Source organism: Rutilus rutilus (genome assembly GCF_951802725.1).
Source record: "Rutilus rutilus genome assembly, chromosome: 6".
Lineage (NCBI taxonomy): Eukaryota > Metazoa > Chordata > Actinopteri > Cypriniformes > Leuciscidae > Rutilus > Rutilus rutilus.
Window position 1 is genome coordinate 9,397,119 of NC_140214.1, and position 23,881 is coordinate 9,420,999.

General features: G+C 37.2%; 2 protein-coding genes across 2 annotated transcripts; one reads left to right on the forward strand and one right to left on the reverse strand.

Moving 5' to 3' along the window:
• Positions 1–951: 951 nt before the first annotated feature.
• ccl20a.4 (chemokine (C-C motif) ligand 20a, duplicate 4) lies at positions 952–3,012 on the forward strand. The gene is made up of 4 exons (XM_084410184.1): positions 952–1,142; positions 2,373–2,481; positions 2,603–2,680; positions 2,924–3,012. Exons 1-4 carry the CDS (start codon positions 1,067–1,069, stop codon positions 2,946–2,948), a joined length of 288 nt encoding a protein of 95 aa, XP_084266310.1. The 5' UTR covers positions 952–1,066; the 3' UTR covers positions 2,949–3,012.
• Positions 3,013–9,981: 6,969 nt separating this feature from the next.
• LOC311292655 (uncharacterized protein) lies at positions 9,982–23,070 on the reverse strand. The gene is made up of 2 exons (XM_084412413.1): positions 22,986–23,070; positions 9,982–12,563 (listed from the first exon to the last, which is right to left on the reverse strand). Exon 2 carries the CDS (start codon positions 12,553–12,555, stop codon positions 10,807–10,809), a length of 1,749 nt encoding a protein of 582 aa, XP_084268539.1. The 5' UTR covers positions 12,556–12,563; positions 22,986–23,070; the 3' UTR covers positions 9,982–10,806.
• Positions 23,071–23,881: the final 811 nt, after the last annotated feature.

A 23,881-nucleotide genomic window follows, 5' to 3' on the forward strand; every position in this document is an offset into this window, starting at 1 on the left:
TACTTACTATAGGGTTCGATTCAATAAGGGTTGGTTTAGGGTAAGTTGCATGTAATTATGCCTAATTTATAGTTATTAGTATAGATGGTAAATAAAAAATGTAACATGTATAACAAGGACACGTTAAATAAAGTGTTAACATATTTGTTTATTTTATTAGTATATATAAAAATATATATCATTACAAATAAAAACAGTATATTTTTAAAGTACTGTCTTTCTGCAGGCCAAGTATAAAATATTTAAAATAATCAGAATTGAATTAAAAAATGACTCCTTTTTTCCCACATTGCTCTAATTTCCACTGAACGTATGTATTTAGTTTTTTGCACAGTTTAAATTTGGTTACTTTTTTTGCGCTAAATAAACATTTATATACATCATGAGCTGTACATTTGTTACATTTTTGTACTGTATAGTTACGTTTTATCATTGGTCTTTGATCTTTTTGATGTTTACATTTTTTTTTTCTGAGGGAAAAGGTCCGTCTACATGTTTACCTAGGTACAGTTTTTTTAACTAATCTAACTTTTTAAATTTCCAGTTATTTAAAGAATTATAATAAAGAAAGTCTATTCTTAAAATAGTATTTCAAATGTTCAATATTAAAATGAGGCAACTGCCTTTTTTAAATATTTGTAGCAGTCTGAGTGATGATGATTATACTTCAATATACATTCAATTCATTACAGCTCTGATCATGTTTAGTGTCTAAATTGGCATTTCGTTGATGACACAATGATTACTTTAAAAAAGAAAGAAAGAAAAAAAGGACAGTGATTATGTCACGAATTGATATATTTAGAGGGATGGAACATCCCACTTTATGGCATATGAATTTAGCCGACCTACTAATATTTAACACCGTGATTTTCCCCTGTCTTCCACCCCCTATGATGTGGTCTTCAAATTCCCCTCATGAACAGCTATATAATGTTGATTTTGGGGGTGCCCTTCATCATCACCATCCTCAACATTGCTGCTACTATCCACTAACTAACACTTTCAAATACTTTTGATCACTTTTTATTGAATTTTTCACCGATAAGCGTCTTGTTTCCCTCCCATGATGAGCAGACTGGTCCTGACGTCATCGACGCTGCTGCTGCTGCTGTGTTTCTGGGTCACTTTGAGTCAAAGCAGTAAGTAAAACTGACTTCTATCAGACATTCTCTTCCATTTCAAGTGTTTTTTCAGGGCTTTGAATTCACAAGGCTGTTCTTGAAATGTAGCCGCCTGCATTTTTATATATTTTACACATTTATGACGAACACGTTTACCACAGCTGAGACACTGCCATGCTTGACAATCCGGGCTATTGCAATTGATTTGTGATGAATTTACATCTTAACTCAGTGGTGAATTGAAGAGGCAAAACAATTTAACATCTCTAACTTATCAGAGCATCACTGGCTTGATATGGTTCTGTTTTAGCAGTTGCATGGCCTAAGAAATTAAATTCAGTTGTTATTTACACCACTTTATGTCGGGTTTTTTTTTTTTTCCTGTGGAACAAAAAATTAGAAATATTAAAGAATACTTAATAGGAATACTTTTTCATATGACTCCAAGATGCCATTGGTTCTAGCATTGTTAAATGGGTTTCACAAATATGTTACTGTGCATATACAGATTCAAAGGCATTATTTTATAGTGAATTTAACATTTTCATATGGGTTTAAGACGAGACACTACATGCATCAATTTTGAGATTTTGGCTTTTTTGGCTTTTCATTAAGGTTTTTTTTTTTTTCAGACTTGTGGAAAGAAAATATCCAAAATACACTTTTAACTGTATGTTTTAGAGCACTTTATCTATTTGCATCTGTAGATTTCAATTACAGTACATATCTTTAAAGGCCGTTTTATTCTTATCTATATTCTAAAGGTTTTTTTTACTGAGGGGTTTGTTCATATATAATTTTCCTGATTTTATACAACATTGTATTCCTAAAGAAATGGTGAAAATGTATTTATTTCTGGCTGTTGGCGTGGAGTGATAAATAGAAATATCCAAAATCCCAAGAATTTTAAACCTGACTAAATCTAACGTTCAGATTTTTGTTCTAGAAATGTATGCAAATTATTGCATATTTAATTAGATAACACCTCATTAGCATATTTAAACATAAAAAAAATAGTTTTTTTTATCCTTCACCTTGCCTAAACAGATGTTTTTAACCCAAAGTGACTTTGAATAGGGCAACACAAGCAATTTGTCACAGAGCCAACAATATTCACAATATACAATGCCAAGTTTACCAGGAAAGTGGATTAATGTGGATTAATGAATCTTTGAATAAACCTGTGGGACAGGTTAGTTGGTGAGGTATCATGATACCACATGAACTGAGAGTGTGTCTTGTGTTAAGGTCCGGTGAGGTGCTGTACCAAGTATTCACCGCATCCTTTACCTGTTAACCGGCTGCAAGACTTCATTCGACAGGACGTCACCACGACCTGCAACATAGAGGCTGTCATGTGAGTAACAACACTGGTTCTGTCTTATAATTACATGTCTCTGATATTAATGTTCTTACATAACAATGTGAAAGAATAATCTGTGATATCTACTTAATCTTGAACATTCTCTTTCCTGCAGTTTTACTACGGTAAAGGACAGACTGATCTGTGCTAACCCTGATGATCTATGGGTTCAGAAAGCAATCACACATATCCAGTGAGTTCAGCATTACACACACTTACATTTATGTTTCTTAAAAACAGCGTATTGAATGGTAGTGAGCACAAAATGTAACCTTAGCTGTGAATATGACTAAACTGGCAAACGTAGTCCTGACCCAGTTCAAAGTTTTGTAATGTGCAAATGTAATTTTTTGATGTCTTTTTTGATGTACTGGTAAATGAGCTGAAGTTAAATCGTGAGAAGCCTCTCTTAACGGTTTTATTTTGTTTCTCGCAGGGAGAAAAAAAGGAAGTCAGCATAACGTGGACACCATCAAATCGGTCTAAAGTTGCCTTAAATTGAACAAATCATCAGTAACATGAAACACATTGATTACAATTTATTTTTATAATTAATTAATAAATAAGTTGTTTTTACAGCAAAAGTGTGTCTTTTTGTTTTGTCTGCTATTGTTTCATCTGCAACATTTCTAGTAAGGTTGACTTAGTTTGAAGTATTTTCACAATATGCTCACAAGGTTGCTCTGGGATTTCAACACTCTAAATAAATCTTTACAGCAGTACACCTGGGCAAGATAGAAATATGATTAAACTTTATGGCAAAAGTGTGTGTATGGTTTGGGAGGACACAAAGTAGACAGTAGGTGGCAGTATGTGACCACTTGCCAGCAGCCCAAAATGAATCATTGAAGTTTGATGCTAGCAAATGCATCAATGTCCAGCTTAGTAGTAATTACTTTGGACTTTTTAACCAACCGTTCCCAGAATGTCAGACTAGGAAAATTCACTTCTTCAGGCCATACCCTGAATACTGGTGGATGTGTGTTGAGTCCCCTGCTATATGCACTCTTCACTCATGACAGTCTACCTGCCCATGTAACAAACAAAATTTGTAGATGATATTGGCTTTATCATGAACAATGATGAGTATGCATAGGCACGAACTACAAAATCTGACAGCCTGGTGCTCCAACAATAATCTCATTCTGAATACCAAGAAAAAAGAGAGAGAGAAATAAATGGAGTTGCTGTGGAGAGAGTTCCCCGTTTTAAATGATTGGGGTTGAACATTACAGAGGATTTTTTCTTGGACTACATACACACCTCAACTGTCATTGGAAAAGCACAACAACGTCTTTATTTTCTGAGAAGATTAAAGAAAGTAAGATTGCCTCAGAACTTTTATCGATGTGCTGTGGAGAGTGAACTGACATATTGCATCACATCCTGGTACGGTAGTTGTACAAGAGAGGAACAGAGGGCTGTGCAGCTAGTTACCAAAATGGCACAAAATATCATTGGCACACACAGTTACCAATGTAACTCATGTCAGAGCAGAACCTCCAAATGGATTTGAGATCATCATCCCACTCACCCTGCACACTACCTCGTTAATCTCCCTCCTTCTGGTAGGAGATACAGGACAATTTACTCTCGTAGTACAAGACTGAAAAATAGCTTTTTTTGCAACTATTGAACACTTCCTGACTGGTTTCCCATCTATAAATTATATTTGTAATTGCACTGCAAATTACACTTTAAACAGTCTGTTGCTTTTTACTAGGGATGCACTGATATGAAAATTTGGCCGATACCGATAATTCTTCATATTTGAAAGCTCTAAATTTAAGTAAAAATACGTTTTTATATACATTTTGAGAGCCTGATTGCAAAAACATAAGTCTCACTATTAAAAGCCATGTCCCAAGCACACAATTATAATGTTCTCAGTGTAATTTTATGTAGTCTATATAACAGACTTGCGCTGCACATGTTGCACTAAACTCTATTTTCCTTTTTTGAAGTGATTTCAATCATATTTCAAGCAATTCAAAACCATCATGGAAAACAGTATGCATCTGAAGTGTCTCAGCTAAAGGCTTTAAACTATATGGCAAATTTTCTTATTGGTCCGATAACGATAACTTTAAAATGATCATATATCGGCCGATACCGATATGGTGGCAGAAATATCTTGCATCCCTACTTTTTACTGTACTAATTGTTTTATCTTATGCATCTTTTTTATATGAACAGAATGTTGTTGTTTTGCACAGCAGTATAATGACAATAAAGTCTTTAACTTTAGCAGTAATTAATCCAATGCATCCTCCTTTTACATTAAGTAGGAGGGAGTTTTGCAATTCTCTCGTCATGAGCTTACAACAGAATTGCATCACATAGCAACCATATTATTTATTCAGGCCACAGTGGGCACAGGGCCGGTGTGGTGCCGAAAAATGTCTGCCTGCCAGATTACGCCTGATTCCCCAGCATGGTTATTTTATTAGGTGTGGGGTTAGGATTAGGCAATCAAGTAGAGACTTCAACAAGGGGGTGATAATTTGGTATTGAATCGAAATGTGGGCATTATTATACTTTTACAGTTAATCTGTGCAAATATAAGTGATTAATGTAAACAGACAATCATTGAGATTCTACAGTAAAATGCTGCTATCTAACAGTCTTTTCCTGATCATGTTCACTCTGAAATCACAGTATGCAGTTGCCATTAAAATTGTATATTATTCAAAGTATTACAATGAAAAGTATAGCAACTAGATACTGCTTTTTTTTTTTTTTTTTTTTTTTCCTGTCCATAGTTTAAATCTGCAGACTTGCATCAAACCTCTGTATTCTGGTTAGAATAATTTTTTTGGCTCTAGTCCATTAAATGATTGAAATGTGAAAAGGACATGTGAAGGCCAAGTATGGTAACCCATACTCGGAATTTGTCCTCTGCATTTAACCCATCTAAGTTAGTGCACACACATTAGGAGCAGTAAGTGAACACACACACACACACACACACACTGCAAACCATGGACACACACACGGAGCTGTGGCAGCCATTTTCATGGGTTACCAGTCTGACTCTCTAACCATTAGGGCACGACTTCCCCTAGGTCAAATGTGATTAGAACCAAGATTCAACATGTCATCATAATTTTATTGTGATGTGCTTGGGTTTTTAAGCTAATTTCCATAATGCAGATTTCCATAATGACCAACGCAGTCTACCAAGAGCAGCACAAATAAAAAATAACGTGGCTTGGCAAACATTATGTTCAGTAAATTGACGAGTGAATTGCATGATTCATTTAACTCTCCTCCCATTCATTTGTGTCTAAAAAGGAAACTCCTACAAATGCATATGCAATAAGGTGTCCACACTTGTGCATCGCCAGTGTTTTCTCACTGCGTGTCTTAGTAAATCCTGAAATAGTTTTTAAATGCCAAAAGAGGGTTTGTTAATAGAAATAGATTTGAAATAGCGTACTGTTGACATCTTGTGAACTGTAAAAACCCACCCGCTATCTAAGTTGGGACTGACTGATGATTAACTCTTTTCCCTGAACTTGGGGCATTGAGAACTGCCAAAGTCATCATGTTTGCAAACAGCCATAACCTTTCATTTCATTTCCTCAGTATTTTTTTTTTTTTTTTTTTTTTTTTTACCTCATTATTGTTCGTTGGTGATTGGGAAACAGTGAATTAAAGAGTAGCCCATGTCAGTGTTTTTAATGTCAAAAAGGGCAATGGCCTTAAAACAGATACGGGTCTTACTCTGCCCACAGAACATGACCTGCAGGGTAACAGGTCCAAACTGGAGAACTGTTGTCAGCATTTTCATAAAAAATATCCAACATCCTTGTTTTATGAAAGAGGAACTTACATGGATGAGCATGTCAAAAAACTCTGCACCGAATGATTTGTAAGAGATATGTCCAGTCAGCAGGTCCTTATTGTAAAATAGCCTGACAGGCACAACGTGAAACTTGTGCAGAGTCTGTGAAGATATCTGGACACTGAGGTTATGCAGGTTATGTTTAGTTTAAACTTTTAAGAATTAAATAACTATCTGTGAGATGTTCCAACTAAAAGCGTTTTTTAAACTCTTTAAAAAAGGACAAAAATAACACATAATTACATATATGCTGTGAAAAAGATGGAGGATGTGGGAACCAAAATCCCTTTTGGCCATTGCACCACATCTGTTTCCTGATAGACAAAGTTTATGATAACAGGCCTACATTAGTGCAAACAGAGCTCTAGTCTAGAAGAGTGTTAAAAAATTCCCCATAAATCCGATTATACAAATTATTAACAAGTTTAACACTGTTTGTGTCCAGATAAGCACTGTTAATTTGTTATTAATAAAATAATTAATAGCAAATTTAAAAAGAGTTCTGCGTACTTTTGCCATGTGACAGGCTACGATAAGGAACCATAAATGACTAGGCTAGTTAATGTCCTGAGTTTGGGAGCTTGTTTTCCTCAGCTAGCAGTTAGTGAAGTCTTTTTAATCAGTCTTTTTGGACTCAAATCAGACCGATCTACGTTTTTATGTAAGCCTAACTGACTTAAAGAAAAAGAAGTTATGACCATTCTTGATGCACTTTTATGATGGATAGACACACTTTTATGATGGATAGATGCACTTTTATGATGGATAGATGCACTTTATGATGGATAGACACACTTTTATGATGGATAGACGCACTTTTATGATGGATAGACGCACTTTTATGATGGATAGATGCACTTTTATGATAGATAGATGCACTTTATGATGGATAGACACACTTTTATGATGGATAGATGCACTTTTATGATGGATAGACGCACTTTTATGATGGATAGATGCACTTTTATGATAGATAGATGCACTTTATGATGGATAGACACACTTTTATGATGGATAGATGCACTTTTATGATGGATAGACACACTTTTATGATGGATAGATGCAGTTTTATGATGGATAGACGCACTTTAATGATGATAGATGCACTTTTATGATGGATAAATGCACTTTTATGATGGATAAATGCACTTTTATGATGGATAGATGCACTTTATGATGGATAGACACACTTTTATGAAAAATATACCCATTGACTGTCATTATAAAGCTTGGAAGAGCCAGGACACTTTTTATTATAACTCTGATTGCTGACTCCAATTTGCTCACATAGCAAAAGAAAAACGCCACAACAGCGTTTTCACAACTTTCAAAAAGAGTAAAAAAATTGATAATGGCAGTCGGAAGAGAGAAAGCTGTCAACTTTGTCACAGCCGAGCTATTAGAAACACCCTCACAGCAGCGTTAACTACTTTTTGTGTAATATAATACAAATAGTGTTATATGCGTAATTATCTTTTATTATGACAGTATGTGGCAACATGTACGTTAAAAGCACATCTTCTGCACTAAACAATGATATTGCAATATTCTAGACTCTTACATGTATCTAACGCCACACTTACACTACAGAAGACTGTAATTTTTTTTTTGTATTTTCAAATTACAAATTACTTGTATTTTAATTAAATACTTTTTTCACAGCAGTATTTTGTATTTGATTTAAATACATTTGATGAGTAAGTATTTGTTATTTGTAATTAAATACTTTTTGATGTATTTGTGCCCATCTCTGGTTAATGGTTGTCAGAAGAACTGCTCCTGTTCAAAGAGGGCAATTGCATGCTACATAGGATGCCGTTGCCAGGGGTTGGCAACCAAATGTAGTAGGATACAGCATGCTGAAACACTAGAGAGCAGCGACAGCAGCAGTAACTCCGAAAACAGCTAAACAAATTGTATAAACATTAATACAGAAATTAGTTATCACCCTGAATTGTAATCTGTTTGTCTGTTTCATTAATGTTTTTTTTTTTTGGTACAAATTGCTACTTAATGTAACAGTTTTAATCAGTAAATAATTTTAAACCTACTCCACACATGTCTCCTGTGTGTTTTAGGATTCATGCATATAATTAAACCTTTTTAACATGTTTGGGTGATTCCGGGGAGTTAAAGCAGAATTTGAGGTAGCATTGTTTTGACCCTAATTACAAGTTTCCAGCAGCTTGTTGACCGGGTTGTCCACCCAGGTTGTGATCCTCAGACATCATAGATTTCATTTTTATATGACAACCTTTTACAGCAGCCCATGTCTGCTAAACTCCCTTTGCCCCCTGGGTAATATGCAAATGTTTTGTTTAGAATCAAACCAATAATTCGGAGCGCATACAAAAATGCCTAAACATGTGAATTGAGATGGGTCGATCACAAACCTATGCGTTCCTTTTTTTCTTATCCGAATCATTCGCTCTTTCTTGAAGTGACAGCCACATATGTACAACATATAGAAACAAATTCACCTCCCGAGATGAACAGCATTGATTTGTGTTTTGGTTTTATAGCCTAAAGATGCCTATCTCAACAGAAATTTAAACATAGGTTATATAATGAATCAAAGTAAGTGACCTCTCGGACTCTGGAAGTCAATTAATTAGGCTCAGCTCCCTCCTACTTTCACTCACTCCTACGAGCCTACACCCCTACCAGAAGCCTATGATCGGCCAACGAGCGACATCTCGTGGTTCCATCACAAAGAGCCAAAAAATCGCTTTCCAGAACATTCTCATTCACAGTTCCATGCTGGTGGAATGATCTCCCCACCCGCATCCGGAATGCAGAATCCCTGACAACATTCAAAAAAGAACTGAAAACTCATCTCTTCCGTGAGCACTTAACCTCATAAAAAATTCCTTTTCCTTTTCCTGTAAATTCTCGCTTATCGGGCTTATGCTACTCTGAATAATGCCTGAACTTCGTATTTTGAGCACTTCTTGCGTTGTTTTTGCCTCTTCACAATGACTCGCTTAATTTAGTCCCAATTTGTAAGTCGCTTTGGACAAAAGCGTCTGCTAAATGAATAAATGTAAATGTAATTTTCCTTACCATAGCATATGTGGCTGTTACGTTTTTAAAGAACAAATTACATAATTTTAGGGCTTTGTTTGCTCTAATGTATTATCATATTTGTCTATCAGTGCACAGATCTTTACTCTGGGTAACCTACAGTGGGCAAATTGGACTTGTTACAATATCAAAATTCTTGTCACCATCCTCCATCATTTTAAAATGCACAGCATATTGCTGTGTAATAACTGTCATTGGCAGGTTGTGCTAAAACGTGATCATTGTTTTTGTCAAGATATTCATTTAGTTTTTAATGGGTTAAACTAAACAACCTGAGGAGTGAAGGATCAGCGTCCATATGGGCTGGCGTGCAGCTTGTTGTTGTTTTGTTCAAAATGAATTCAATTAATATATATTTGTCAAGATCATTCTAATTTGCTTTGAACATTTGTGTGAAGATGTGTGTAAAGCTGAAGTTTATTTTCTTAGAATCAACTGCATCAAAATGAAACTGAATCGCTGCAACAAAGAATAAACCATTCATTCTTACCAAAACAGAAAGCTGCTAAAAAGTTGTTTTGTCACCAAAGACTGGAGAAATAATAATAAAAAAAACCTAGTGATTCGAAAAACTAGTGATCTCTTTAATTAGGAACATCATAAAATACTTAAAACTAAAAGTGTCAGAATATTACAAGCAACTGCAAGTGATTAACAAAATGAACACAGGATTTGTCAGAAAAACCCTCCTCTCAGTGCAGACAGTGAGTTCAGTCACTAAATGATATGCAGATACTGTGTTGTATTATACAACTTTAAAATTACACCTATTAATTTCAGTCACATGACTTTTCCTGATCGTCCACCATATTTATAACCATCAGCAAGGCAAAATAATGATGGTAAGTACAAAAATATAATTTCACAGTCATTTGTTTGATGAATAAATATTGCAATTACTGTAAATGTATCCCCTTTATTGCGTATATAGTTATGTGACAGAATTTCCCAATTTTTAGAATGATGGAATAAAAAAATTTTTTAATTAATTAATTTAAAAAACACTTAAAACTGTTTTGAAAACAACATAACCACTGCAAGCGAAAAATACAATTATTCACTTCTGTTTTTTTGTGTTTTTTTACCGGTGGAATATCAAAACAAGGACACAGACTCAACTCATTTTCATTAGATATATGCATTCTATAGATCAGTTGTGCAAAACAAGCAGAGTAAGGTTATTTTACATTAATACATTGCAATAAATATCAAATGAAGATACAGTATATTAGAGAGATCTGTGATTAACAGTATATGTACTCATCAGGACACAGACAGCAGACTCTTACAAATCATATAAGATTGTATGAGCTCAGACTGTAGAATGATATTATCCTGCTTTAAAGCTTTTATTTATTTTTCATAATCTTATTCATTTATAGTGAATTTTAACCACTCTTCCAGGCCTCAGTTTCCACTAATTTATTATCATAGCCCTTGTCCTCCATGAAACGGATCTGTACTCCGGGTGCAATAGCTATTTCGGATTTGTACTGATAAACATCAAAATTTTTTGTTTCATCCTCCATCTTTTCAAATTTCACAGCATATTGATATGTGTCATACTGTTCATTTGTTTTTTGTGAACTAATGTAAAACCCCACCCATGAGTTTTTGAATGTATTTTTCCAGTCTGTGAAAGTCTTCTTGATATAAAGCCGAGCACAAGCTTTACCATCTTGAGTGAAGAGCTGCAGACCAGCATCATACGTCTGTATTTTAATAGGGAGGACATTGTTAGCATCATAGAACTCTGGTTCGTAAAAGAATTCTGGATAAGACCAGGCAGATGAGAGTTTAGGATTCCCTTTGTCCCATGTTGATGTCACTTTTTCATCACTCTCCCAGGGTGTAGTTCGTGCTAAAACTTTATTATATTCATTGTCCAGAAAGAAGCGGATTTGAACTCCAGGAGCAATGACCGAACCTGACTTGTATTTGTATATATCATAATCCTTTGTGCTATCGTCTTCAATTTTTGCAAACTTCTTAGCATACTGATATGTGGAATAGTCATCATTTTTATCTTGTGAGCTTTTGTAGAACCCCACCCATGAGTTGTTGAGAACGTCCATCCAGTTACTGAAGGTTTTCTTGATGTAGAGTCGAGCACAGGCTTTGCCGTCTTCAGCGTAGAGCTGCAGATTAGCATTAGTCCCCTTTATTCTGATGGGGATCACTCTGTTAGCTCCATCAAACTCTGGTCCATACCAAATATTTGACATGTGCAGTCGGGGTTGGAGACCAGCATTCAGGGAGACAGAAGTATCTAAAGACCCAGATGCTGTATCAATGTTAAAAATATGTTTGCTGACCTGCGTAGGATCTTTAGGATCACAGGAAGTAGTGTTTTGGCAAATATCAATGTACACATACATATAGTTTTTCATTATGTCAGCAGGGATCTCCCATATAAGTTTTGAGTAACCTTGTGTAGTTGTTTTAATCTCTAGTTTAATTCCGTCAAATGTGTTGCACTGGGAAGGGGGTGAGCGTTTCTTTCGGTTGTCTTTAGGCCTACAGTATTTGCCATTATATCCTGTCTGTTCCAGAAACCGATTGCATCTATCATCATCTTCATCATCATGTTGTGATGTACTAGAAATAACATCTTGGCAATTAGTTTGTCTGATGCTCGAGATTAGTGCAGGATCAATCTCATAAGTCTCAGAAGGATTAAAGTCATTGCTGTTAAGGTAATGTGCTGTAATAAACACATTGGATATTCTGTCTGGTCTGTTTCTGTCCAAAGAGATGATAAGCCTGTCCATGTTTCTTTCTGGTAGATTACTGTTTCTGTAAAACCTCTGTACATACTCCGGCAAAGCACGAGCACGAGGATCATTTAGATTACCAACAGAATAGTAACTTAGCCCGATGGGAAGAAAGCCCTCTCTGTTTCTAAACTGATGGGATCCATAGTCTCTTCTAGGATTAAAATTCAATTGGATACGATTGTTGTTTTGATCAACAAACGCGTTTTGGGCAAACCAGAACAATAACTGGAGTCCATGACGTGGATGAGGCTTTCCATAGCCAGTTTTTCTCAAGTCATTAATATTGTTAAGTTTTTCCACAGAAGAGACGCTCGCCAAAAAGACACAGAAGAGCAGGAAGCAGAGTCTCGTGGCACCCATGGCAAAATCTTAATCAAAAACAAAACATTGTAAATCAGACATATAAGCTGTAAATATAATTGGATCATAAGCTGACAATTTAATATTGTATTTTTATATTGAATTTAAGATTTTAATATTAACATTTAAAAAATGTAATGCTAAACAATATTATTACAGAGACGGAGTAACCTTATTACAGTTGTAAATTTTTATGAAGGTGCTTAAAGGTGAATGTCTGTGGAGAGCAATTTGGGACATGTTGTGGCAAATTCATAGTTCTTTTTGGTTCAGGTCTCAAAGAAGTTTCTCAGAGTCGAGGTTCCAGGTCAGAAGAATTAACTTTATTGACAAGCAACAAAGTGAGAAGCCGGCCGGCCGTCCGGACATCTAAGGTTACATTGGCCAGTGTTCATGTCTTATACTTTTTCTTATCGCTAGGTGCCCAATGGATACTCTCAAATCTATTTCTTCCCCTCTGTCACGCCTGGTGACCTTGGCACAGTTAGACATGTCTTCTCTATTGGTCAAACCTCACACAATGGTGCTCTGTTTCATACTTTGTTTTGACACTTCATATTGCTGATGCATACTGGTTATTTTCCATTCTCTCATCCTTCTTCAGGCCTATTTTTTCATGCTTGTCATCATTTTTTGTTTTGTTTCATTACATCATACTTAGACATGGATCAAAGGAAAATTCTCCAACATATCCCCCCTTTGGGACTAATCCTAGTCCCACCTTCATTTCTGTCCCAGAATGTATCTTCATGATCAGGCTTCTCTCCATTATCTTTCAATCATGGCCAATATGGACCATCCATCTCTCTTATCAATAAGCCCACTCACGAAGGTACACCCTGGAGGAATAGTGAGACCAAACATCTCCGCCCCCACTTGACTAGGGTGGAGTAAAAGATCCCACCTTCCTTTTCTATCATCAATCTTGAAGGGATAGATTACTTCAAACATTTGATTTTTCATCATAATCAACATATCTCAGTGTGCAGACTTGGAGTTACGATTGTCCCACGGTGCCAGAGGAACTGCACAGGCGCTTCCGGTGGCCTGGAGTGCTATCTGGGTTGCTCCATCGTTGCCAGAGGTGCCCTGGGCACTATCTGGTGTTGGAGCAAACAGTGGGTTTTTAAACCACCAGTTGAGTCTGCCCTTACTGGTCCAGCAATTGGTGACCGCGCTTGTAATTCATTTCTCTGTTTTACCCCGTGAAAACAATTTCCAGTAGTCTAATGCATGTGCTTCACTTTTGATTCATAAAAAACTTTAAAATATTAAAAATAACTCTTTTATAGCGAGTAAAATGATTAGTAAGTGATAAAAATAGTAAAAAACATTCTTATCTTTTCCCTTTATATCTGGTTGCATTACCTCGTACCACGGGCAATGACCTGCTTCAAACCTTTTATCGTCCCCTCTCATTCACATATTCATATTTGTGACTGTTAGTGTGATTATATGTAAAAATATTCTCAGTAGGATTATAAGTGTAAAAAGAAAGAAAAAAGAAAACACTCAGGAAGGGGTCCTTTATAAAAATCAAAGAAACAATTAAAACCCCTCTAACTAACTCCCTGCTCTACTCATGTTCTAATGATCTGTCAAATTTTACCCCAAAAATAAAATATACAGTGTTACTACCTCCCTTTCTATCAAAAACAGAATCAAACTGTTAGAAATCAAAAGTAACAAGGTACCCCATTCCTTACTCCTTCACCAGACCTCCTTACAGGAAGTCATCTAGTTCGTCCAGTCCTGGCCCAATTTGGTGCACTCTTGTGTTTGTGCACCCGATGTCAACTGCCGATGGTTTGACTGACACATTAATCATCTGTTTGGCAGCCACGTTGGTTAGCATGGATCTGAGAAAAGGCACAACACAGCAGAACAACAAAAGAAACATACAACAGCCACAGCTATTATTATTCCCACCTTAAAGAACCATTCTTTCCAAGACCCAAATATAGAGTCAAACCAGTATTCAACTTGTCTGTCTCTTCCCACATTCTCAGCAACTTCTTGTCTCAGATCCTTCAGCTTCTTCATGGGCCATGTAAAAACTCCATCAGAGGCTGTGTTATTCGGAATAAAGGTACAACAGTCAATTCCAAACATCACACATACCCCTCCTTTTTCTGCCAGTAGCCAATTCAGAGCTTGTCTATTTTGCCATGTCATTTTGCTGGTGTATTTTAGCTGATGGCCTAAGGCATCCATTGCTTGATCTTAGTCTTAATGGTTCTGTTGATTGTCAGAGCTAATCTGAGATGGTATGCCAAATCTTGGGATGACTTCTTTGGTTAAAATTTTTATCAGTTTCTGCTCCTTGGTCTACTGAGGGTTCTGCTTCGACCCATCTGCTAAATCTGTCTACGAAAACTGTCTCTGTATCTTTTCCTTTTACTGATTTTATCATGTCCACATAATCCATCACTAGATGTTTAAAGGGTCCTTCTTGAACTGGGATAGAGCCTATTGGAGTTGCTGTTCCTTTTCTGACATTATTTTGTGAATCTTTGTCTTTTTTATTTTTCTAATTTTATTTGTCTAATAATTTTATTTTTCTAATAATCTAATCTCCCCCCTTGCGCAATGGTCAACCATGCGCATCTGGAATTAAAATGTTAAGCAATAGGCTGGTGTCTATCATATGGCCTTCATGTGATCTCCATATATATTGTTAGTGTCTCTCTTGTCGCCCCCCTCTGCTGCTATATATGTATTTCAGATCGAGAGGCTCTGGATTGCATTTGAGCAATGCTGTCTACAGTAGGTAGGGGCTGAATCAAAACAGATGGTGCCATAACTGCTAATTGACATCCTGAGGCTTGTTTCGCCTGTATATCAGCCGCATTTTTACCTTTGATCACAAAGTTATTGCCTTTTTTATGAGCTTCACACTTGATAATGGCCAATTTGTTTGGAAACATCATAGCTGTGATTAGTTTAGTAACTTGGTCCCCATGTTGGATTGGGGTTCCATCACTCTTTTTGAATCCTCTTTGTTTCCATACTGCACTAAAGAGATGAAATACGCCATTAGCATATGCAGATTCGGTATAGATGTTGGCTACTTTGTTTTCAGCCAACATGCAAGCTTCAGTAAGTGCTTTTAATTCGGCCAATTGTGCTGAGCAAGGTTGTTCACAATGCTGCATCACAACAGAATTGAAATCATCTCCATCTCTCTATACAACAGCAAAACCAGCAGGATTGCCTAAATGGTCTCTAAAACACGAGCCATCCACAAAGTAGTCCACGTCTGCATCAACAATTGGTGTTGATTCCAAATCTGGTCTCAGACGAGTAAAGGCTAGAGAGGCAAAAATACATTCATGAGGTGTTCCCTCCCCCTCTAGCTGGACAAAATTAGCTGAGTTTGCTGCAGTAAATATCCCTATTGTAATATCAGGATATGTTAGTAACATGGAGTATGTCAAACATCTAGCCTGGGTTAAAACAAAATGTCATTGTTCAAAATATTAGTCTAAGTCTTGTTGATAGCATGGTGGGTAGCCTTGAGCAACATTATTCAATTTGGTGCTATAATATGCAATATAAAAATATAAAATATATTTTATCCAGTCTTAAATCTTCCAAATCAAGCTTCAGGACTTGGTCCAAGACCAAGTGGTGAGTGTTTAAATCCTTAGGGCATCCTAGTTTATGTATATTGCTTACAGAACAGGGATCAATTACAGTGTAATAATGAGCAGCAGGTGGAACACTTTTTCAATAGCTCATGTGGATTTGGGACTTCTGCCGGCCAATCTTCTATTATATCATTGACTGCCCTTAAATCATGCACTAATCTCCATTTTGACTTACTAGTCTTTTCAACTGGGAGAATAGGTGTTACAATAACTAACAGTTTCAACTAACACTCCAGCTTTTACCAATCCCTCAATTGTTGTTCTGATTCCTTCTACTGGTTCTAACTTCAATGGGTATTGTTGTTTTCTTGGCAACTTCATTCCTGATTTTACTCTAATTCTAACAGGATTGGCTGGCTTCACCAGGCCCACATCTGTATCATGCTTAGACCACAACTCTACCGGTATCTTTTATTCCATCTCCAATTTCAGCTCCTCCATTTTTGACTTCAATTCATTTTTCTTTTCTGTCTCTACTATTAATTTAGGGATCCTTAACATGTTAGTCGAGCATACAATTTTAAGATGTGTCATATCTGGTGTTTGAAAAATGAAAGGGTTTTCAGTGGCTTCCCACTGTTTTTCTGTGGCTTTCAACATCATTGGGCCTATATCTTTCGCTTGACACCCTTCATTCAGGTAAAGAGTTACATGTGGGATTGAATCATCTACTCTAAACCATGTTTTAGTAAAGTCACATTTTTCAATTTGCAAGCTGTCCCTTCTGGTCCTACGATTATATAATTTGAATTCAAATATACTCTCTGTCCCCTCGTTTTTTCTAACCTGTCATTTTCTAATCTCGGGTTTCTAAGGGGGTCATATATCATTGTACAATGAAACTCAGATTATGGCACACTTTTTTTTTTAACTGTTCTGCTGGTTCTGATTAGTCTGTTGCCATGGTTGGTACATTTGGTCACGCAGCGGTTCATTTTGGGGCCATGGGTTAATACAACAGTTTCTCTTGGTATGTCCAGGCTGGTTGCATCCCCAACACATGCCTTGAATGTCTTGTGTTCTTTGTTGATTGTAGTATTCTCTTCCTCGTCCTTGTCCTCTTCCTGGCATTGCTCCATTTCTGTTGTTTTGCTGTTCAGGTAGGTATATCACAATTGGTGCACTTGGCTGTTGCTGATTTCCTGTGGTGTTGGATGTGCTCTGACCCATAGGGGCTGGTGCATGCGGCATGGCTTGTGCAGCTGGGTTCGGTATGTTTACCGCTGCCATAACTGCTGACTGATCTTCAACATCTTTTATGTTAGCTTGGATTTTCTTCTTTTTATTGACTAGGTCATCCAGCTGTAATTGGGTCAGCCTTCTTTGGAGCTCTCTTTCTTGATTCTTCATCTTCTGTTCACTCTTCCTGTATTGTTCTACTGCATGAGTCACATAGTCACAGAACTTTCTTGTCGTCTTTGAATTCAGTCCCACTACATCTTCCAGCTTTGGCTTTTACAACAGTTGGCATGGCTTCCATTATGTCAGCCCTGAACAACACTGTTATCACTGGATCTCGTTCAGGGTCTTTTTCCAGCTCTTGCTTCCATCTTCATGATTGTCTCTGGACGTAGGTAGTAGGGTTTTCTTCTTCGCCCATTGGTTCCCCTTTTAATAATTTTGGATCCATCTGGGTGGGATATCTTCATAGGGCTTGCCACATCACTGTTCTGTAATGGTCAAGTGGCATGGCATCCATCCTCGTCGAGTCAACTGCTTGGTTAAGTCCTGAGTCATCAAGGATTTCATTTGTTCTTGCACCTCCCACACACTTTGCCAACAAGGCTTTGATGTCTCCGATGGCTAGTATCTTGCCCATTGTCTCTTCTTCCAGTAGTCGAATCCATTTGCCCGCCCCTTCGTGTATGTCAGGTAGGCGTGCTATCAGTCCGTCCAGATCTTGTCCCGCCCACGGCACATACTGTCCTTGATGTCCTTTAATCAGGATGGGGCACTGTTTTTGTTCCTCTCAGTTGGTCTCTTCCATCCTCATGCAGATATGCTCCACTCATTGACCTTCTTCTCAAATTGTCCCCTCTTATCCAGTGTGGTTTGCTTTGGGGGAGTTCTTCCAAGAGCAGGGTCCCTGACACGTTCTTGTATTCTTTGTTAAGGATGGCTGAGTGGGGTCTGTTTCTTGTGTAGTTCTGAAGTCTCTGATGTTCTCTTCGCATGTTTTCCTCCAAGGCTTTTCGCATGGATTCAGTATCTCTTTGGATTTGTTCTTTGGTGATGAGTATGTCTCTTTCTATTTCATCCTGTTCAGGCTCGGATTGCTGAGTGTCAGCTTCCATCTCCTTTTGCAGTCTCTCTTCAAGTTCTTTCAGGGCTTTGCTTGCATGATGATAAGGATTGGATAGGGTGGGGTCTGGGGTTACCCCGGTCAGATGTTTCATGCTTAGGTTGCTGTCTTGACTTCCCCTATAGTTCAGTGTGTCTTGCTTTGAAACTTCAAAGATGTCTGTAGTTTTTCTTTCCCTGTGGCCAGGGCTCACTTTTCTGTCGTCATCCTCTCCTCCCTCTCTACTTGCTTCATCACTTGGCTCGTCTTCAAAATCCACTTTACCTTGAACTGTTAAAGTTGCATTCACTAGTGGCAGTTGTTTACCGGTTGAATCATATGGGGGTAGATAAGGGGGAGGGGTTGCCATTATGTCACTTTTATTTTCTATCTTCTCCCTGATTCCCTTAATTAATTTTATCCCCATGTCTCTAAAAAGATTCAGCACTTCCTGCTCTTTCTCTCTCTTCTCAACTCTTTTTTTGCTTCTATCTTGGGCTTTGTGATTCTTTATTAGTGCTCCCATTTCCCTGTACATAGCCAAATCAAATGTTCCCTCTGCTGGCCATTTAGTGTTTACAGTAACTTTCTGGTCCTTTTTTCCCACCTCCGAGATAAGTTTTTAATAGCATCTCTACATATCGGATATTGTGATATAATCTGCTCTACAGGGGTCTCTTGTTGCTGTGACATCGAAGCCATTGCTGCAAGTCTCAATTATTTCTTCATTCAATTAATCAAATTATAATTTTGTGTTCTCAGTTTTCTGTTAAGTTTAAAAATTATGGTATCTGTTTAGTTTTCTGAAGATACCTCAAAATGGTTTGTATTTATACCTCAGACAATGGCTTCGGCATCACTTTTTCTAGCTGGTTATGTATATTTCGTTTCCAAATGATGTCCTCCCCCAGGCACACCAGTTAGAAACTCCAGATAATGTTCTTTTCCAACCACCGTCCTCGTGCAGTTACTTCTCCTGCCCTATATAGATAAGTGAGAGATGGGGTTAATTTCACTTCATGGCCATTCAACATGATGACTGAAATATTTAATTCTTCTTTGCTACAAGTGTCTGATTCAAATGGTTCAAATAAATCAATTAAAGTCTTTCTTCCTTTTTTATTTAAAATTCTTCTCCCTCTATTGCCCCTCGCGCCCCTCCTGTTCTTCCAGAACTGCGGCATTCTCGGTTGGTGCAGGATGTCTTTCTATCTCCTGCCTGTTTCGGTGAATTTACACCCACAAATGAGTTAACTCTCTTGGATTGTTTTTCAAAAACAACCAACACTGTCAGTCTTTCTAATGTCCAACTATCTACAAAGACTGGCCTGATTTCCTCTCCCTACTTGACTTCAAAGATTGTGTCACTCTCCCATTTCACTGACCTAATGTATGAATCCACCTTTATATATACATTTCTCAGAATGGTTGCCACTTTCAGTTCTCTAGGCAAATTCCTCCTTTCCTTCCTTTTCACATATGGAATCCATATTGGATCTATCTTTATTTCGATGGCTGTGAGCTGTGGTTTCAAAAGAACTGTTTTTAGAAGATTAAATTTGTTCAAATGTGGTCTCAGGGCTTCAAGAGTGATCTGGTTTTTTATCACATTACGCCAATCCACTAAGGGCCACTTTCGTTCAACCTGGTTCAGATTTGTTATTCCTGTCAGTTTTTTCAAAAGCTCAGTCTCCTTGGTCTGTTAACTCCTGTCTCCGTCCTTCATTATCTATGAACTCTTTTTCTAACCAGAAGTGATTTTTAATTCCTTTGGTTAGTTTTAATGCCTCTTGAAAATCATTTTTATCTTTTCTTTCTTTCTGCAACCTAGTCTCCTCGGCCTCATAATTATCTCCCACTCTGGACCACATGTGTACTTTTCTTCAGGTGTCAAAAGGTTCGAAAAAACTCTATCTCTGTCGCTGTTCTCCCTCCTTATTTTCTTATCTCAATATAAACGCTTTCAGTCTGTTATAACGCACACTCATACACCCGGGATTTCATACGCACTGTCACACAGCTGTGCACAAAGTCACTCACACCCACGCAGAGTCGCTCAGACACACACACTTAGTCACACACACACAGAGCTGCTCTCACATGCAAAACTGCTCTCTCACCCACTCGAAGCCACACACACACGCAAAGCTGCTCTCACACTTATTTATTATTTTCCTACTTTGTCTTGTAACAAAGGAAAAGTCAAAGTCAATCAATCAAACTTTTGACAATATCGGCTGTGTTTCCCTATCCGGATCACAACGATTACAGTCCGGAAGATGGCCAAACAGCCGACAAAACCAATTTCGTGGAATATTTTTTTGTTCTTTGATATCTTGATTTCTTTATTTTAATTTTAATTCTCCTGTCATCAATTTTTGTTTTATCATCCATTTAACTTTTAATAACACTGATTCAAAAATTATTTCTTGTAAGAGTTTTATTTTATGTGCCTTTGTCTGTCTCAGCCTAATTACTCCCTTTTTTCTTACTGAGCGGTGCCAAGGTCACTTGTATACAATTGTAACAATTTCGGGACAGTGGCTCAGCTGTAATTTCATGCAAAGCACAGAGCTCAGCCAAAAAACACTTTATCTCTGCGTCTCTGTCCCTTCCATGAATTTTTACTCAAATACAGCTGTATAATTTCTAACTTTTAATTTCTATCACTTTTGGATTTTTGGAAAAATACATTATAAGTAAACTGTATTTTATTATTATTATCACTTTTGCTAATTTTCTCCTGAAATGACCCTTCCCCTTATTTCTAAGACGAAAAATCACTTAGACAAACAAGACTACAGATTTTTCTCCTTCTATTTAAGATGAAAAATCACTTTAGACAAACAAGACTACAGATTTCTCTCCTTCTATTTAAGATGAAAAATCACTTACACAAACAAAAAACAGATCAGACTACAGATCTTTCTCCTTCTACTCAAGGTGAAAAATCACTTAAAAGACAATTCTACAGATTTCTCTCCTTCTATTTAAGATGAAAAATCACTTTAGACAAACAAGACTACAGATTTCTCTCCTTCTATTTAAGATGAAAAATCACTTTAACAAAAAACAGATCAGACTAACAGATTACGTGCTCATCATTTCAAACGCACTTTTCACGTAGGGCGTTGCACGACTAACATCAAACAGGACAAACGGATTACGTGCTCATCATTTCAAACGCACTTTTCACGTAGGGCGTTGCACGCACACACAACATATAACAAATCACGTGCCTCTCACGTGCAACGCGTCTACTGCGTTGGGGCCACGCGCCTCTCGCGTGGGTACACGCCTCCGTGTACAAATAACGTGCCTCTCACGTTATAACGCACCTTTCCTGCGTTTAGGGACAATACAACATATAATCTTGCAAACGCACTTTTCGCATAAAATACTGTGACGCACACATGTACAATGCACCTTCATGCGAATGGAATACGCACTTCTGCGTATGGACAGACAAACAGATACTGCATGCACTTTTTTCTCAAAACCTGGAACCTACCCTCCTTTTACCTCCTTATCTTTTATCACTTTTTAGGTTCTTTTTGGTGGAGTCTTTTGTTTAAGGCAGTCACCAACCGGGCGTTAGCTTACCAGGGGCAGCACAAAACAAATATAAGCAAAATTTGCTTACCTTATATTTATGGCGCGCCTTTGTTTTGTGAGGCCTCTGCCAGCAAGCCCACTGTGGTCACTCCTCGACCCCTTGTCCCTCCTGGCTCGGCTCGACAATTATGTTGTGGCAAATTCATAGTTCTTTTTGGTTCAGGTCTCAAAGAAGTTTCTCAGAGTCGAGGTTCCAGGTCAGAAGAATTAACTTTATTGACAAGCAACAAAGTGAGAAGCCGGCCGGCCGTCCGGACATCTAAGGTTACATTGGCCAGTGTTCATGTCTTATACTTTTTCTTATCGCTAGGTGCCCAATGGATACTCTCAAATCTATTTCTTCCCCTCTGTCACGCCTGGTGACCTTGGCACAGTTAGACATGTCTTCTCTATTGGTCAAACCTCACACAATGGTGCTCTGTTTCATACTTTGTTTTGACACTTCATATTGCTGATGCATACTGGTTATTTTCCATTCTCTCATCCTTCTTCAGGCCTATTTTTTCATGCTTGTCATCATTTTTTGTTTTGTTTCATTACATCATACTTAGACATGGATCAAAGGAAAATTCTCCAACAGACACTCATCAAAAATAGACAGAGCCACTCAGTGTACACTTTTATGCAATCAACTTACAACTACAATCATACACTTTATTTTTGTTGGAAACACATTAACACTGGTATCCTATCATTGACAGTATGAAGTCAATAATTTAAGCTTATTTTGACCTCTTAATTTTATATTTTAAAATATACATGTAATATTTCAATAAATTCTGTAATATTTCAGTAAATGTATAATTCATAATCTTATTTTTAATCTGAATGGGTTTTAAAGATATTTGCAATATTCAGCAGACTTCAATTTAAACTCATCCTACCTCAGATTGAAGAAGAGCCTCTGCATCCTTCACATCTCTGGGTGTTATTTATACAGTATGGAGGAGGCTGTACTTTACAGACAGGGTGTTTCTGCAACGGACCTGGAGCCTGTAATACTGTCCCTCAGTTGTAGAGCCATTTTCACTATAAATTCTGCTCAAAAAAATTGTACTTTACATGTCAATGAAGAATATGCTTAAAATATGAGACGTGATGTGTGGAGAAAACAGAAAAATCTAGGTAAATCACTTGTGAACAGAATATATTTAGTGTGTCAATTCTCAAGTTGTTTATCACAGGGTAATTTTGCATTTTAAAAGAATTTAGTTCACAGGGACACAATTGCCCAAAAACACCCATAGACCCAATAACCTCTTATACACATACAAAATTTCATTCCTCACATGCATTAGAAGTACTGCTGTTTTTACATGAAGAATGATTTAAAGTAATTATATATGTCTATAAGTGTTAGTATTATTGAGTCAAAGTTTGGCGAAAGAGTCTTTGGTAGATTCTTGAAAATGGGTAAAGACTTGGGTTGAGTTAGAGGTCATTCCACCAGCTTGGAAGAGTCCAGGTAAAGGTGTGTGAAAGTGATTTTGTGCCTCTTTGGGATGGTACCACAAGGCGCTGTTTACTTGCAGAACGCAAGCTTCTGAATGGCACGCAGGCCTGAAGTAATGAGTTAATAATATATAGGGTTGCAGAGCCAGTGGTTGTTTTGTAGGCAAACATCAGTGCCTTGAATTTGAGATGAGATGAGTCTAAGGAGGAGATTGAAGAAGTACCAGAGGTTGCTGGGAAAACTGTAAATCAGGAGCTTCTTCCTGACTCCGTAAGTCTTGAATCTTGTGATGATCCTATGATGGCACTTAAACTACTATAAATGAAT

Coding starts and splice junctions, on each gene's coding strand:
- LOC311292655 (XM_084412413.1), bottom strand. CDS start 12,555: ATGGGTGCCACGAGACTCTGCTTCCTGCTCTTCTGTGTCTTTTTGGCG.
- ccl20a.4 (XM_084410184.1), top strand. CDS start 1,067: ATGATGAGCAGACTGGTCCTGACGTCATCGACGCTGCTGCTGCTGCTG. Junction 2,482..2,602: donor TGCAACATAGAGGCTGTCAT/GTGAGTAACAAC, acceptor TCTTTCCTGCAG/TTTTACTACGGTAAAGGACA. Junction 2,681..2,923: donor AAAGCAATCACACATATCCA/GTGAGTTCAGCA, acceptor TGTTTCTCGCAG/GGAGAAAAAAAGGAAGTCAG.